At 42.9% G+C, this 15,878-nt stretch overlaps 1 protein-coding gene across 1 annotated transcript in view; it reads right to left on the reverse strand.

Moving 5' to 3' along the window:
• The window catches only part of LOC145481672 (DBH-like monooxygenase protein 2 homolog), a 32,913-nt gene extending 17,041 nt beyond the window's left edge, over positions 1-15,872 (reverse strand). Inside the window, exon 1 of the mRNA XM_081460195.1 lies at positions 15,570-15,872. Within this exon, the coding sequence (XP_081316321.1) occupies positions 15,570-15,872 (303 nt within the window). The remainder of the gene's footprint in view (positions 1-15,569) is intronic.
• Between the last annotated feature and the right edge of the window lie 6 nt (positions 15,873-15,878).

Below are 15,878 nucleotides of genomic sequence, written 5' to 3' on the forward strand. Positions count from 1 at the left end.
CTGGATACATGCCTATATAAGGGCAAAAGATTTAAGAAGGAATCCATTCTCGACATGCGCACGCACTTCAAACCGACAGAAACTTTCCAATACACACACTTCACCTCCTGTCACCCTCCAGGCGTCAGGAAAGGTTGATCAAAGGCGAAGCCTTAAGACTTCTGAGAACCAACTGCTCAAAAGCTACATTTGAAGAAAACATTACACAATTCAAACGCAGATTACGCAACAGAGGTTATCCAGATAACCGTTTAGAAAACATTCTCTCAGAAATTAAATTTAGCGAAAGAATGTTGGTTCTACAAATAAACAAAAAAATGTGCAAAACAATTAATTTTGCCATTTGTTACAGAATATCGCTCATCTGTGCCTAATCTTCAAAACATTCTTATGAGTAAATGGCATTTAAGACAAAATCAGCCTCTGCTAAGGGAGATCTATAAAGACCCTCCCCTGCTTTCATACAGAAAAGGGAAAACTTTGAAAAACGTACTTGTTAGAGCAAAGCTTTGAAGGTCAAAGTTTTCCTATCTTGACCAGTAGGAGTCGTGTTTGCCTGTCATCCATTTTTTCATCATTACAAATCCACCTTTTACAAATCCACCTGTTACAAATCCACATTTTACAAATTCACCTTTTACAAACCCAAATTTTACAAATCCAGCTTTTACAAATCCATGTTTTACAAATCCACCTTTCACAAATCCACCTTTCACAAATCCACCTTTTACAAATCCACCTTTTACAAATCCACTCCATGTTTTACAAATCCAGTCCACTCCAGGCCATGTTTTACAATATGCCCTGGTGTTTACGGTATATTAATGCTATCAGAATTGATACTGCTAAGGGCGTGTTTTCCCAGGTATTGTGTACAACGTACATGTATTCATAGAGGCGTTTTTACTGCTGTTGACTTTTGGTGCAGTAGTTTCACTCGAACAGTTGACCATCAAATACAAAACAGACAAGTTCAGGGCTCGAAATTGCGACTCGTGATTTGTACGATAAGTAAAGATGACCACAACACAACTTTTGTTCTTAAATCTTTAGATAGGGAAATTATTCAGATCTGGTAGCTAGTAGACACTAAAATAATGTCTGAATATTGCAAGAAAATCATAAAATTACTTGTAATTGTAAAAATTACTTCGACACGTTAAAACTGCGTTCACCAAGCACCATATCCTTTCAGCGGCCTCTTCCAAAACTGGGATTGCGGGCACACTACAACACCATGCGCTTTTCATTTGCCGCAAGAACAATGGCAGCAGATGTGATCAGTTGTGTAGGAGCCTAGGCCAAGCACGGTGTTGGTTATCAGGGCATGTACTAAAACCCAAAACAATGAAACAAACCAAGCGAAACGAAACCACCGAAACAAGTGAAACGACCGAAATGAGCGAAACGACCAAAACGAGTAAAATAAACAGCCTTGATCTCTAGCACATTACTATGGCAGCCTGATCTCGTACCCAGATCCACACGTGTGACATCGTTACATCTCAAACCTGAAAGATGGATGAGCGCAAGGGTGTCGATGACAACCATGAAGACATGGAGAAAAAGGTGAGTATTTTTCACATTTTGAATGGCATTCTAGCTAAAACAAGAAATGCAATTTCAAAGAAAGGTTTCCTGGTCGTATCATGGATTCTTAGTCGGTGGCGAATCGACAAGGCCGATCCCATGATGTACGAAACACGATCTCAAGAGTATCCGTGAAGAGCTGAGCGCCTAATAGGGAATTACTTTGAGAACTGCAGGAGTCACGAAGGCCTGACGTTAATATGATTAAAGCCTGTCAAGTCGACCTCCTTTTTCTTTAGAGATATATATTAAAGAAAGTCCTGGTTTGCATGAAGAACGCTGCAAAGTCATTCTCGAAAGGACCATTCAATTCACCACCACCTAAGAATCCATGATATGACCAGAAAACCTTTCTTTGAAATTAGATTTCTTGTTTTGGCTAGAATACCATTCAGAATGTGAAAATACCCACCTTTTTCTTGCTGTCTTCCTGTTCAACACGCTTGCACTCATCCACCTTTCAGGTTTGTGATGTCACCATGTCACACATGTGGCTTAAGAGCAGGATCTGGGTACGAGATCTGGCTGCCATAGTAACGTGCTAGAGATCAAGGCTTTTTTTAAACTTTTTTGTTTATTTACTTATTATTTTCCTTGTTTCAGTCGTTTCGCTTGTTTTGGTGGTTTCGTTTCGCTCGCTTTGTTTTGTTGTTTTGGGTTTTAGTACATGCCGTTTATCAGCAGCGAAAGGCGATGAAAATAAAGAACTACGTTTCAAAGAAATACGAAAGGACCCGTGTTTGTATCATTATGAAAACCACGAACATAAAAGTTTTTGTGCTTCACTCCATTTAAAATAACTTGGAAGAAAACCATCACCTGCAGACCAGAGATATCAGGGAGTTTAAGCAAATTGCTACGGCTGGCTCTGATACGGCTGCAGAAGTAAATTTCCCCCAAAATGAGACACTGCGCATGTACGTAGCGTGAAATCTGACTACGTGAGTCGCGATGTTTTGCCATAGTGGCTACTACGTCGGGTTTAATTCGCTTCTCTGGCCCTTTTCAACAGACATCTTGGCATTTTAAGAATTCCATTGGATACTATATCCTTTAAACTCAGTTTAAGTCAAAGATTGTGTCAAGGTTGCCTTTCATAAGCTTGTAAATCCGTATCCTGAATTTACGGTAAGTTTTGGCAAAGGTGTTGGAATAGCGAAGCGAGTCAAGTGAAATATTCGTGTTGAGCACGAGGTTGTTTTTCTTCGGTAAGTTTGCTTTGAGGGTTTAGTGAAGATGTTTTATATCTGGATAACTATACGATGCTATTTTGCTTCTTTGAGTATTGATATATTTGTGTTCTTCACTCGATATTCTTTGAGATATTTGTCTCTGAAATTATATATTTCATCCATCAAATTGTTATGGTACAAAGAGTGTGGCATTCGCTTTCGCTCAGAAATAATCTGTTCGTCCTACTGAATAACGGCCATTGTCCTTTGAGCGAAGCCATTTGGCTGTGAGAAACTAAATAAAAGAGATTTTAAACTCCTTAGGCATTGTTTCTTTCATCTTTGTATTTCGCTTTACTCGCTAAACTTAAAATTTGGCAGACCACCGAGACGTACTCTCCCCAGACCTTTTCAGTCATGGCAGCCGTAGTAGTACCAGCCATAGTAATTTGCTTTAACTCCCATCACCTGAGAACAACGGTAGCTTTATAACAGTTTGTAAGTCTTACTCATACTGTTTTCAAAAGTCTTAGCTCTTCATTTATGACTTTCTTGCATGCAAAGTAACGTATAAAATCATTTTAGTGTTCCCATGTGAGTTATATATAAAATAAGTTGGCGACCAAAATTTATGACCTGGCGACCATATTGCAAAATATGTTTTAAGCTCTCTAAGTATTGGCTCTGGAGGGACAAAGTGTTTGAAATATTCCGTGAACATGTTGCTTACTTGCACTCTATATTATGACGCCCGGCCCGGCTATTTGATTAGCTCGATTAGAACTGTTTGCAAGTACCGAGAATGTAGCTTCTTGACGGGTCTAATTACCTCATTGACTGATTTGTTACAGGCTTATCACCACGGGTGGATAGGCACATCAAAAACAAAGTCTACAGGCTCCTGCTCTGATCTCTGCAATTTTTTTTTATTTCCAGCCCGGAAACCGCAGAAAAGAATAAAGTCAATTGATTTTCACCGGAAGTATGAGCTTTGGCAGCTCAGATTTCTCGGGAAAATTGTAAATCTTTTTCATAACAACATGTAGGCGTAATATCCGTTGTTGATAAAGTTTTGCCGAAGAAAAAGTGTCAAAGTTTATGTCTATTAAGGACACACACTTTGATTCCAAGTGATCTTGCTTTGGCAATCTGGTCTTTGGCGATGCTGGTAAACGGGCAAACGCCTATGTGTTGTTTCGTTGCCCGCTTACAATCACATACGTTTGTAATATTTAACTCTTCCCATATGCAGTCGGCAACACAACAGGTACGTCTTGATTCATTAACATACTTTCAACTGCTATTTCCTGCTCCCTCTTTAGATTTAAATTTAACCAGAAATAGACTGGACCTTTGTTAAAACATCAATAATACATGCACTCAACTCTTCCTCTGACTCCAAATGTGGACGACTTGTTTCCTATTGTGCGGTAAATTACCGACTCCATGGGGATTTAATCGCTCGTCATCAAACATAGTAGATTGACAGTTTTCTCGCCTTTCCCGCTTTTCGACCAATGGTATTTCACTTCGCTCAGACGATTGACGCAGAAATGTAAAAATTACAGAGATCAGGGCGGGCTCACTTTCTTGGCGCCTCTTCACTAGCAGCCTGCGAACAGGCTCCCAATCGCTTTGCTCTCCAAATTCTTCTGTTTTGCGCTCGCCGGAATTTTTTTCCGTCCTTGCCGGGAGCCTGTTTGCAGGCTACTTCACTAGACTCCTTCCCGCCGGATCGCTTTGCTTATCGACGCTTGCGCGTGTGACTTAAAGGTGAGCCTGCTCGAGAGCTAGCTGTGAAACTCCGCAGCTCTTTTGCAGCTCTCTCATGTGGAGAAACATCAAGAAAAACCTCTGGGACCAGGGTAAACTGTCAACAGACTTGCTCGTAAACAGCTACATTTGAATCATGTGGTGCCAGAACGACCAAAAGGGGGAATAAACCTATACATTGAGCTCGAGAAACATAAGCTCAATCAGATAGCTGTAAGAAACCAAAGAATGTCTTTTGAGAAACGTGTAGCTTTCTTGCAGTAAAGCTACAGTGTCTCCGAGGAAAAACGTACGCAAATCGGATATCCGTGATAAGAATCAATTGCAACATACTACTTGCAAAGTGTTCTAATCAAACAGTCGGGCCTGGCATCACAATATAGAATGCAAGTAAGCAACATGTTCACGGTAAATTTCATATTTTGTCCCTGGAAAGCAAATACTTGTATCTTGCAATAGAAACAAGCCAAAACAATGGTATGCATAAACACATGGCAAATTACAGAGGTGTCAAACTCGACGAAGTGACATGCAGATAACAAAGGAAATCATGCAGACCTGTAAATTCTAAAAATTTGCCATAGCACGGTCTAACGGCTCAACTTGACTTAAAATTCCTCCTTTTAACACAACATGAAATGCCCTTCATAAACACAAGTGAAGCGAAAAAAAAAAGGTCGAGTGACCGAACAGAGAACGGCAAATGTACAAATGTCACGAACCGTAGAAGTCGTGTAGGCTAGGCATTATACAAGTTTGTACAAGCCGCAGAATGTCTTACATCCTCACATATGTACGAGTTCCGCTAGCAACTACAGACGTACATAGTATTTTAGAAATACTGGCAACTGATGAGATCCACATGAAGGATCGAAACCATGGTCTTGCCTGAGCTAGGCCGAACAGTGGCAAATACAACACGCAGAACAGTCAACAGACTTGCGCGTAAACAGCTACATTTGAATCATGTGGTGCCAGAACGACCAAAAGGAGGAATAAACCTATACATCGAGCTCGAGAAACATGAGCTCGATCAGATAGCTGCAAGAAACATAAGAATTCTTCTGGAGAAACGTGTAGCTTTCTCCAAGCTACGGTGTCTTCGAAGAAAAAACTTACGAGGACAAATACGATATCCGTGAAAAGAATCAACCTCCTGTACTTGCAAACAGTTCTGTAATCACAGCCGGGTCCAGTGTCACAATATAGAATGCAAGTAAGCAACACTTTTATGGTAAATTTCATATTTTGTCCCGCGAAGGGAAAAACTTGGAGACTAAAAAACATATCTTGCAGTAGAAATGAGCCTAAAAAATGCATAAATACATGGCAAATTATTACAAAGGTGTTGTGAATTACAAGGACAGAATATAGCAGGCCAAAAATCCAAGTAATCACATGCGTAGAGCAGTGCGTAGTGTTAAAATGAACTCGACAAGAACTTCTGACTACGATGTAAACAGAGTTTATTTGACAGAGATCAATGTTCCATACAAACTCAAATGAAACGAATCACGTGCCAAGACGAAGGTAGAATTAAACCACGTGCTGTAAGCTTAGCCGTAAGTTGTATGATGTAAACCGTATGCCGGTTCGAACTGAAATACAATAACGAAAATAGAAGCTAACGTAACTAACATACCGAAGTATAAAGATAAAATAACACAAATGAAGAAACTATTGCTAACATTCTCAATAACGTCCGTAACATGGAAGTGTAACATAATCGGCACTTATACTGATCATACGGAAGGCTGGAAAATGATTAATAGGCTACACGGTGTGTAACTTGGACGGTACTTTTATGGCAAAATAACCCTATATTGGAGATATGGACCTAATCAAGCGCGATTCCGAGCATACAGAACTAACTAACTGATTTAGTAACGATAAAAGGAAACTCAACTGAAACAAATAACAATAGAAAACCTAAGAACTAACCCTAAAGAACAAGGAATAGATTACTCACTTTGGTTTGCACACGCACTGAACTTGACTTGATAGAATAGACGAGTAACAGTGTATAGAGAAACTATGGCCCAATGCCGAGTAGAAGTTGACGCAGTGAAATCTGCACTTGAACTGACCTAACCGAGGAAAACCTCGTGGATATATCTAACCGGAGAACACGTACGCAAAACCTAGCGGTTATGACTATTTCCCTAACGGACATAGCAGCTGAAGGCTGGTCAACCACAGTAGATTAAGTAAGTAAGTAAGGCCTTGTTTGAAAGTGACAATTACTTGATAACATCTACGGTAAAGTAAGTTCCTGCGGCCAAAAAACGAATTAACATCACGTTTCAAAACCAACATTCCGGCCCCTTAAAGGCGGTACTGCAGATAGCCTTTACAAGGAGATAGAAAAAAGGGTTTGAAACATGAGGTTGACTAAATGATAATACTATTACTCATATTAATTGGTAGATTATATTGTATTGTTCAAGAGAGTTCTGCAATCCACTGAAACTAATGGATTGTCGGTGTTCATAAATTCCTTAATTCCTTGAAACGGCGGCTGCTTCCAGTAGCACAATCTTGTCGATTGGTCGCATGAGTTCCAATGTACTGGTCTTTAACTTGACGGAACGAACCAGTCCATCTCTATGGTTGGTATACACCTCCAGGATCCGACCGAGTGGCCAGGAGTTACGGGGCTTGTTGTCGTCAAAGACCAGGACGATGTCGTCTACTGCAAAATTCCTCCGCTGCTTGTGCCATTTCTGCCGTTGCTGCAGTGACGGGAGGTATTCTCTGACCCATCGCCGCCAAAATATGTCTGCTAGATACTGCACTTGACGCCATCTCCGATTGTAGTAGTTGTCATGGCTGGTAAAGTTTCCGGGTGGAACAGTTGGTCCTGAGCGCAGCAGCAGCAGGTGGTTGGGTGTCAGAGGTTCTAGGTCACGTGGATCGTCTGACAGCTTTGTGATAGGTCGTCCGTTGATTATTGCCTCCACTTCACACAACAGGGTGTTGAGACCCTCATCGTCTAGTACTTGCTCTTTCATCAGTGCCTTCATGACCTTGCGCACCGTCCGTATACACCTCTCCCATACTCCGCCATGGTGAGAGCCGGCTGGTGGGTTGAAGGTCCACTTGATATTCCATTGGAGGAGAAAGTCATGAATCTGCGATTGATTCCATTCGTTGATTGCTTCCCGTAGCTCGCGCTCTCCCCTCGCGAAGTTCCCGCCATTGTTGGATCGCATCTCCTCAGGCTGACCTCTCCTTGCGATGAATCTGCGCAATGCACTGATAAAGGACTCTGTGTCCAATGAGGAAGCCGCCTCTATGTGGACTGCATGTAGGGTGAGACATGTAAATATCACGCCATACCGTTTGACCCTTGTCCTTCCGCGTCGCACTTCGAATGGCCCGAAGCAGTCTACACCTGTGTAGGTGAATGGCGGTTTTGAAGGCGTTATTCGGTCTTCGGGAAGACTCGCCATCTTTTGTTGAGCTGTTGGCGTCTGGCATTTACGGCAGCTGAAGCACTCGTTGAGAATGTTTCGCACGGCAGATCTTCCGTTTATTATCCAGTATCTCTGCCTAGTGAGCGACAAAGTGTACTCTAGGCCCGAATGACCAGCAACGTGGTGGTAATACTGGATGAGAAGCTTGACCACGTGGTGTTTCTTTGGCAGGATAACTGGATGCATTGCATCGGTGCTGATTGGCGCTCGTTGTAAACGACTACCAACTCGTATGAGACCATGAGTTAGGATTGGGTCAAGCTTGAAAATGTTGCTAGATTTCTTCAACACGTTCTGTCTGCTTGAAGTTGTCTGTTGGTCCACTTCCTTAAGACAACCGAGTTCCTCCTTGAAGCATTTGCTCTGGACGTGCTTGAGGATTTCGAATTCAGCGTTGTTCAGTTCCGCTATGGTGATGGGCGTGGTTGTGCCAGTTGACTGAATTGGACTCGTCGCTCCTCTCCTTCATTCCTTGTTAAGACGGGAGAGGTTTGACTTGTAACGGAGTATCCACGCTACTATCTTCTTGAGATAGGTCCAGGATGAAAACCGTTCAATGATTTCTAAAACGGGATCTCGAGTAGAAGCTTCGCTCATATGTACCACCGCATCTTTCTTGACTTCTGGGTCATCATCAGGAATGGTAACGTTCATATCAACAGGTCGTTGTGGCCATGTCTCAGTTGACTGAGTTAGGAATTCTGGGCCATGTATCCAGCGTTGGAGAGAGTCTGCTGACGCGCCTCTTGATGCGTCGTCCGCTGGATTGAATTGTGTGTTTACGTATCGCCACTGAGAGGGAGAAGATGCGTCGTGTATCGTTGCGACCCGATTGGCAACAAAAGTCTGAAAGCGCCTGTCTTGGTTTTCTAGGTAACGCAGGACACAGGTGCTGTCTGTCCAGAAGAATGATTGACTGATCGGTAGACTCACCTCCCCTCGAGATATTTTCTCTAGTCTTGTTGCTACAACGGCTGCTGATAACTCCAGTCGGGGAATGGTAACTGGTTTGATTGGTGCAAGTCTGGATTTTCCCATGACAAACGAACATTTCACGTTTCCATCATGACCTGTGATTCTGAGGTATGTGACGGCTCTGTAACCCTGTTGTGACGCATCGGAGAAGTGGTGAAGCTGGCACGACATGATCTCGCCGAGGTCTGGCGACTTGAAGCAACGGTCGATTGTTAGTTGCTCTAGTTTGGGTAGCTCTTGCAGCCATACTTGCCAGCGGTGCAGGAACTCATCTGGAATCTTGTCATCCCAGCCATACTTGTTACGACAAAGATCTTGCAGGATCAGTTTCGCATTGAGAATAAATGGAGCGGCGAACCCCAGGGGGTTGTATACTGAGCTGATTATGGATAGTATACCTCTTCTTGTAGCAGGCCTGTCCTTAATGACAATACTAAAACCAAACTGATCGGAGGCTACGTTCCATTGTACACCAAGAGCTCGCTCCACTGGTAACTTGTCAAAGTCGAGGTTTTTGACTTGAGCTGCTCGTTCTGACTCTGGCAAGGACTCAATGACCTTTCTTGAATTAGACAGCCATTTCGTGAGCTTGAATCCGCCTTGTGCTAGGAGCTCGCACAGTTGTCTTGCGAGTCGAATGGCGTCATCGTCTGATCCAACTGACTTGAGGCAGTCATCGACGTAGAAATTACGTTTCACGGTTGAAATGGTTTGGGGGTCAAAATCTGCTTTGCTGTCTTCCGCTGCTTTCTTCAGTGCGAAGTTTGCGCAGCTTGGGGAAGACGCGTCTCCAAACAGATGGACTCTCATCTGGTACTCTTCTGGCTGATTGTCGAGATTTCCGTCTGGCCACCACAGGAAACTCAGAGCCTCGCAGTCACTTGGCCGGACGCGTACCTGGTGGAAAATTGCTTCCACATCAGACATTAGGGCTATTTGATCTTCTCTGAATCTGGAGAGTACACCAACAAGAGAGTTAGTCAGGTCCGGCCCCTGTAAGAGCTGGTCGTTCAGTGAGGTTCCGTAATGCTTGGCTGAACAATCGAAGACTACTCTCACTTTACCGGGTTTCTGCGGGTTGAATACGGGATGATGGGGAAGATACCAGCGGGTTCCTAGAGGGCCAGGGTCTTGACTGTTCACTTTCCTGGCGTAATCCTTAGATAGCAGATTGTTCATAAACCCTTTGTATTTCTGATGGACAAGTGGTTCTCTCAGCAGTCGCCTTTTCAGCTGGAGGAGTCGGCGCTCTACTAGAGTTCTGTTGTTCTGCAGGCGTGGCGGGTAGGACTTCCAGGGTAAAGCCATTTCGTAATGACCGTTTTCTAGTTTAACTGTTTCTTCCATAATGTTCAGAGCCTTCCGGTTGTTGAGTGACATAGACGTTTTTGATTCATAGAAGGTGTCGCTAAATTCTAGGTTGCAAAACTCATGAAATTGTTCATCAAGGGTCTTGTTTCCTTGAACAAAGTTCGCAGTGGACACTTCAGTCGTGGCTGCTCTGCCCAACAGGCGGTTAAGCACCCAACCTAACACTGTTCGAGTTGCAAAGGGACCGCCATCCTCACTTGGTCTCATTTCTTTGGGTTGTAGAGCCTCCGGTACGTCGCTGCCGATTAGAAGGCCAATCTCAGCATCTATGTGAGATATGTTGACGCCTTTCAAATATGGCCAGCGGTCGACATCTTCTTGCCGGGCGATAGCTTCAGGGGGAATAGGCAAGCTTGGCCTAGAGTAGACCTTTGGCAGCTGTACTGTCTTGTTCTCGCTTAGATCGAAAGCTTCCAAACTGACTAGGGAGCATTCAATAGGCTCGCTTTCACCTTGCAGCGTTGTTAGTGACAGCTTCGTTTTAGTTCCCTTGAAGTTCAGCTTTTCCAAAAGGTTTTCGGTGCAAAACAATGTGTTTGAACCGGAGTCCAGGAATGCGTACGCTTCCACTATTTTACCATGACCCTTTGCCTTGACCCGGACTGGAAGAATCGCGAGCCCGGTTACTGAATTACTTGATGTGGAGTAACTGGACATGATGTAACCATTGTTGGCAGAGTTAGAATTAACGGGCGGTGGCTCCACGCCTTTGCCTTGGCCCCCAGTTGGGCTTTCGGTTATGGTTGAAGTGGTTGACGCGTTTGTATTGCTTCTTGGATGTAGGAAGGTAGAATGTTTACCGACACACCCTTGTACCCTGCAGAAGCTTTCCTTTGGGCAGTCGCGCACGAAGTGTCCGGCTGTCAGGCAGTTACTGCAGAGTTTATGGTACTCCACGAACCTTTGCCTTTCCTGGAGAGACTGTTTGCGAAACTTGTCGCAGCGTGATAGCCAGTGGCTAGAAGAACATGATGGACACTTGGGTTTTTCCTTTGAAGTTTTATCGGGTGGAGGTTTGCCTTGAGTTGAGACGCCCCCTCCTCTTGGCGGTTTTCTCGACGATTTGCCGTTAACTTGCTTTCCCCTGTTTTCGTTTACCACCTTGCTGAAAATAGGATGGGTTGCAGCTCTTGCCTTAGCTGCCACAAATTCCATGATATCTTTGACCGTGACGTCTCGGTTTTCCTTTTCTATGATACGGTCAACAGTATCGTGCCACTTCAATCTAATTCCAAATGGAAGCCGGTCGATTATCTTCTTGAGGTTGTCGGGATTGTCCAGCTTATTGACGTAACCAATTTCCTTCAAAGTATTGACGCAGCTTGAAAGCTGGATGAAAAACTGCTCAAGCGCTGATCCGTCCTCAGGTTTAATCGATGGCCCCTCAATTAGTCGTTTAACATGCGCGGCAGCGATCTTGTAGCTCCGACCGTATCTTTCCTTCAGCAGCCTTCTCGCTTCCACGTAGCCTTCTTCTTCTCGCATGGAAAGACAACTCCTCATTAGTTCCTGGGCGGGACCAGAAGTATACTGCACTAGGTAGTACAGGCGAGAGCTTGAACTTATGGTCTTCTCTTCCACGAGGTGTTCAAACGCGTGTATGAAGTCGCTATAATCGATGGGATCACCGCTGAAAACTTGCATACTCGGCTGCGGAAGAGTCAGTGCTGCTGTACTTTGCTGCTGATGACGTACAAGCTGCATAAGGGCTTGGTTATGTCGATCTTGCGTCTCCATTAGACGAACGAATGATGCATCGTGATGGCTACTGGGTTTGATGTCATATGGCAAACTTTCTTGATTTGGTGTGATCCTATGGCGATATTCAGGTGCTTCGGGGTTCAGAGGATACTTAGATGGTTGTCGAGTTTCGTTTGGTTCATAGGGCTGCCTGCCTTTAGAACCGATTACTGTCTCGTCAATGATATTGCCTGGGGGGCCTCCCTCCATGGGCGTAGACGCAGACTTTACGGGTTTGAGTGCTGCTCTGACCGGCGTGACTTCATCCCGATGAAACAGCTCACGTTCGCGGTTTTCCTCGGCTTCTGCTTTCTCGAACGCTTGTCTCTCAGCCTCAGCCTCTGTGATGTCGGCTTGCAGTTGGATTTCCGCTTTTCTTTGCTTGATTCTCAATTCTTCGATTTCGAGGTCGTGCAGTTTTTGAAGGGTAGCTGCCTTGGCCTCTAACGCTGCCTTTTTTGCAGTGGACCTTGCCTTTGCACTAGGGGTGCTGCTTGTGTGAGAACCAATAACAGATCGCGAGTGGAACGAATCACGCGATCCGGCGTTACTTACAGAATCCTCGGGGCCGACGAAAGCACTTTGAGCTGTCAACAACCTTTGAGTGTCTGGTTGCATGATCCATGAAGAGATTTCTCTCTCTAGTTCTGACGCTAGTTCTACGAGCGAGTTGTAATATTTTTCCGAATCTTGACATTCTCTTTCGGTCTTAATTTGGCTATGATAAGCTTCATGAGCGATTTTGAATTCCTCTAGAACTTCGTTTAGCTCAATCTGGACTCTTTGAATGGTGTCGGCGGATTCGCGTGCGGACAATAACTCGTTAAGTCTATTGACCTTTCTTGTCACGTTTGTCTTCGCAAAACTACGGGCGGCCTTTAGATCATCCGGTGATTGCGGTTTTGCGGAAGCCATTGTGGAACGTTAATCCTTGATAAATCCGATTAATTGCGGTAGATAAGAAAACGACAATCATGCGTTACACTGAATGACAAATTGCAGATAACACGGGGTTGAAGTGCGTTGGAGTGATTGACGTGCAAATTAGTCAGCGAATTCTTCGAATTCCTTCGTGGTGCAGCAAATTCGAACTAAATGTGAATTACAAGGACAGAATATAGCAGGCCAAAAATCCAAGTAATCACATGCGTAGAGCAGTGCGTAGTGTTAAAATGAACTCGACAAGAACTTCTGACTACGATGTAAACAGAGTTTATTTGACAGAGATCAATGTTCCATACAAACTCAAATGAAACGAATCACGTGCCAAGACGAAGGTAGAATTAAACCACGTGCTGTAAGCTTAGCCGTAAGTCGTATGATGTAAACCGTATGCCGGTTCGAACTGAAATACAATAACGAAAATAGAAGCTAACGTAACTAACATACCGAAGTATAAAGATAAAATAACACAAATGAAGAAACTATTGCTAACATTCTCAATAACGTCCGTAACATGGAAGTGTAACATAATCGGCACTTATACTGATCGTACAGAAGGCTGGAAAACGATTAATAGGCTACACGGTGTGTAACTTGGACGGTACTTTTATGGCAAAATAACCCTATATTGGAGATATGGACCTAATCAAGTGCGATTCCGAGCATACAGAACTAACTAACCGATTTAGTAACGATAAAAGGAAACTCAACTGAAACAAATAACAATAGAAAATCTAAGAACTAACCCTAAAGAACAAGGAATAGATTACTCACTTTGGTTTGCACACGCACTGAACTTGACTTGATAGAATAGATGAGTAACAGTGTATAGAGAAACTATGGCCCAATGCCGAGTAGAAGTTGACGCAGTGAAATCTGCACTTGAACTGACCTAACCGAGGAAAACCTCGTGGATATATCTAACCGGAGAACACGTACGCAAAACCTAGCGGTTATGACTATTTCCCTAACGGACATAGCAGCTGAAGGCTGGTCAACCACAGTAGATTAAGTAAGTAAGTAAGGCCTTGTTTGAAAGTGACAATTACTTGATAACATCTACGGTAAAGTAAGTTCCTGCGGCCAAAAAACGAATTAAAATCACGTTTCAAAACCAACAGGTGTCATCGACGAAACGACATGCAGATAACAGCGGAAATCATGCACACCTATGACGTCATGACCTCTAAAAATTTTGCCATAGCACGGTCTTACGGCTCTACTCTAATAAAATTCCTCCTTATAACACAACATGAAGTACCCTTCATGAACACCAGTGAAGCAACAAAAAGGTTGAGTGACCGAACAGAGAATGGCAAATGTACAAATATATCACGAACAGTAGAAGTCGTGTAGACTAGTCAACCCATTTTACACTGAAATACTGCAAATTATACATTTAATATGTATACAGCTAAATATTTCAGTTAACGTTGCCAGATGAAATTTTTAGATGAAAAAAAACCTATGTGAGAAGAACACTAATGATAGGCTATGTATTCATTAAGTTTGGCTTATCACGTGAAAAAAAAAAAAATCTACTAGTTTGTATTTTTGTGTGTGAAGTAGAAGCCTACACAATAAGACCACTAATGGTAGGCTTTGTATTCATTAAATTTGGCTTATCATTTAAGAAAAAAATGATTATACATCTCACAGCTTGTTTTTTTGTGTGAATTAAGTAGAAGTTCTGCGCTTTTACGAGATGTATTTAATTAATAATAAAATAAAATTTTTAAACATAAAATGAGAGCCTTCCTCTTGAATCAATTTTTAATGTGATAAATTTTATATATAAATAGTTTTTCAATAATTGTTTATCAATAATCTTTGAGTATTTTTTTAATTATCTTTATCATTATTATTGTCTCTGAAAAGCTCCCATGGGGAGTTGAATATGAAATTTGTATTGTATTACAAAATAATTAATAATAACATAATGAATAATAAAAGTAATATTCACTCAGGATTATAATATTCAGTCACTCATTCTGACAAAGAAAGTTTCGTCTAACATGTAGAACCTACTGCTCCAATGAAACCCTGTTCCTTCTAAATGCCCATAGAAGACAGTTAGGATAAATTTTAAGGTTAGGGTAAGTTTTTAGCACGACTGAATTGAATGAATTGATGAAGGTGAATGAATATCAATCGCAATAGAGCTTGCAATATACAGTAGGATAGAGTCCAGACTCCCTCCCCCCCCCCCCCCCCCCGCCACCTCTGTCAGGAGACACGTGGCCTCTTACCTAGCCTCCTCCTCCGTTAGGAGATCCATGGCCTCTTAAGTAGCTCCCCACCTCCCTCAGGAGACCCATGGCCTCTTAAGTAGCCCCCCACCCCTTCATTAGACCCATGGCCTCTTAAGTAGCCCCCCACCTCCTTCAGGAGACCCATGGCCTCTTATATAGCCCTCCCTCCAAAAAGTGGGTCCCTAGCATGTAACATAGTTTTGACCACTTCCCTTAGTCACCAGCTGCTGGCTCCCGAACGAAGAAGTTAATTTCGAGCCCTGGAGTTTCAAACTAACCTTATAGTAATGGGTATTATTATCAAACATTCCACCAACAATGACATCGTAATCCTGCATTGACTGTCTATTCCACTGTAAGCTTTCTTGCTTGGGCCACAACAACTTTGATATTCCAAATCCGATCCAGCCAGTCGCGATCACCTCAACTTTAAAATAAAACATTTGTGTTTCATTCTGGAACTTCCAACGGACGGTGTAATTTCCTCCATTAAAGGACGAGAAATTTGAATATTCGATGCCGTAAGAACACGGCAAAACAAGCACCAAACTACAGATTGGCAGAAAGCCAAAGTGAAACATCACGCC

This window comes from Orbicella franksi, chromosome 3 (genome assembly GCF_964199315.1).
Source record: "Orbicella franksi chromosome 3, jaOrbFran1.1, whole genome shotgun sequence".
NCBI classification, from domain to species: Eukaryota; Metazoa; Cnidaria; class Anthozoa; order Scleractinia; family Merulinidae; genus Orbicella; species Orbicella franksi.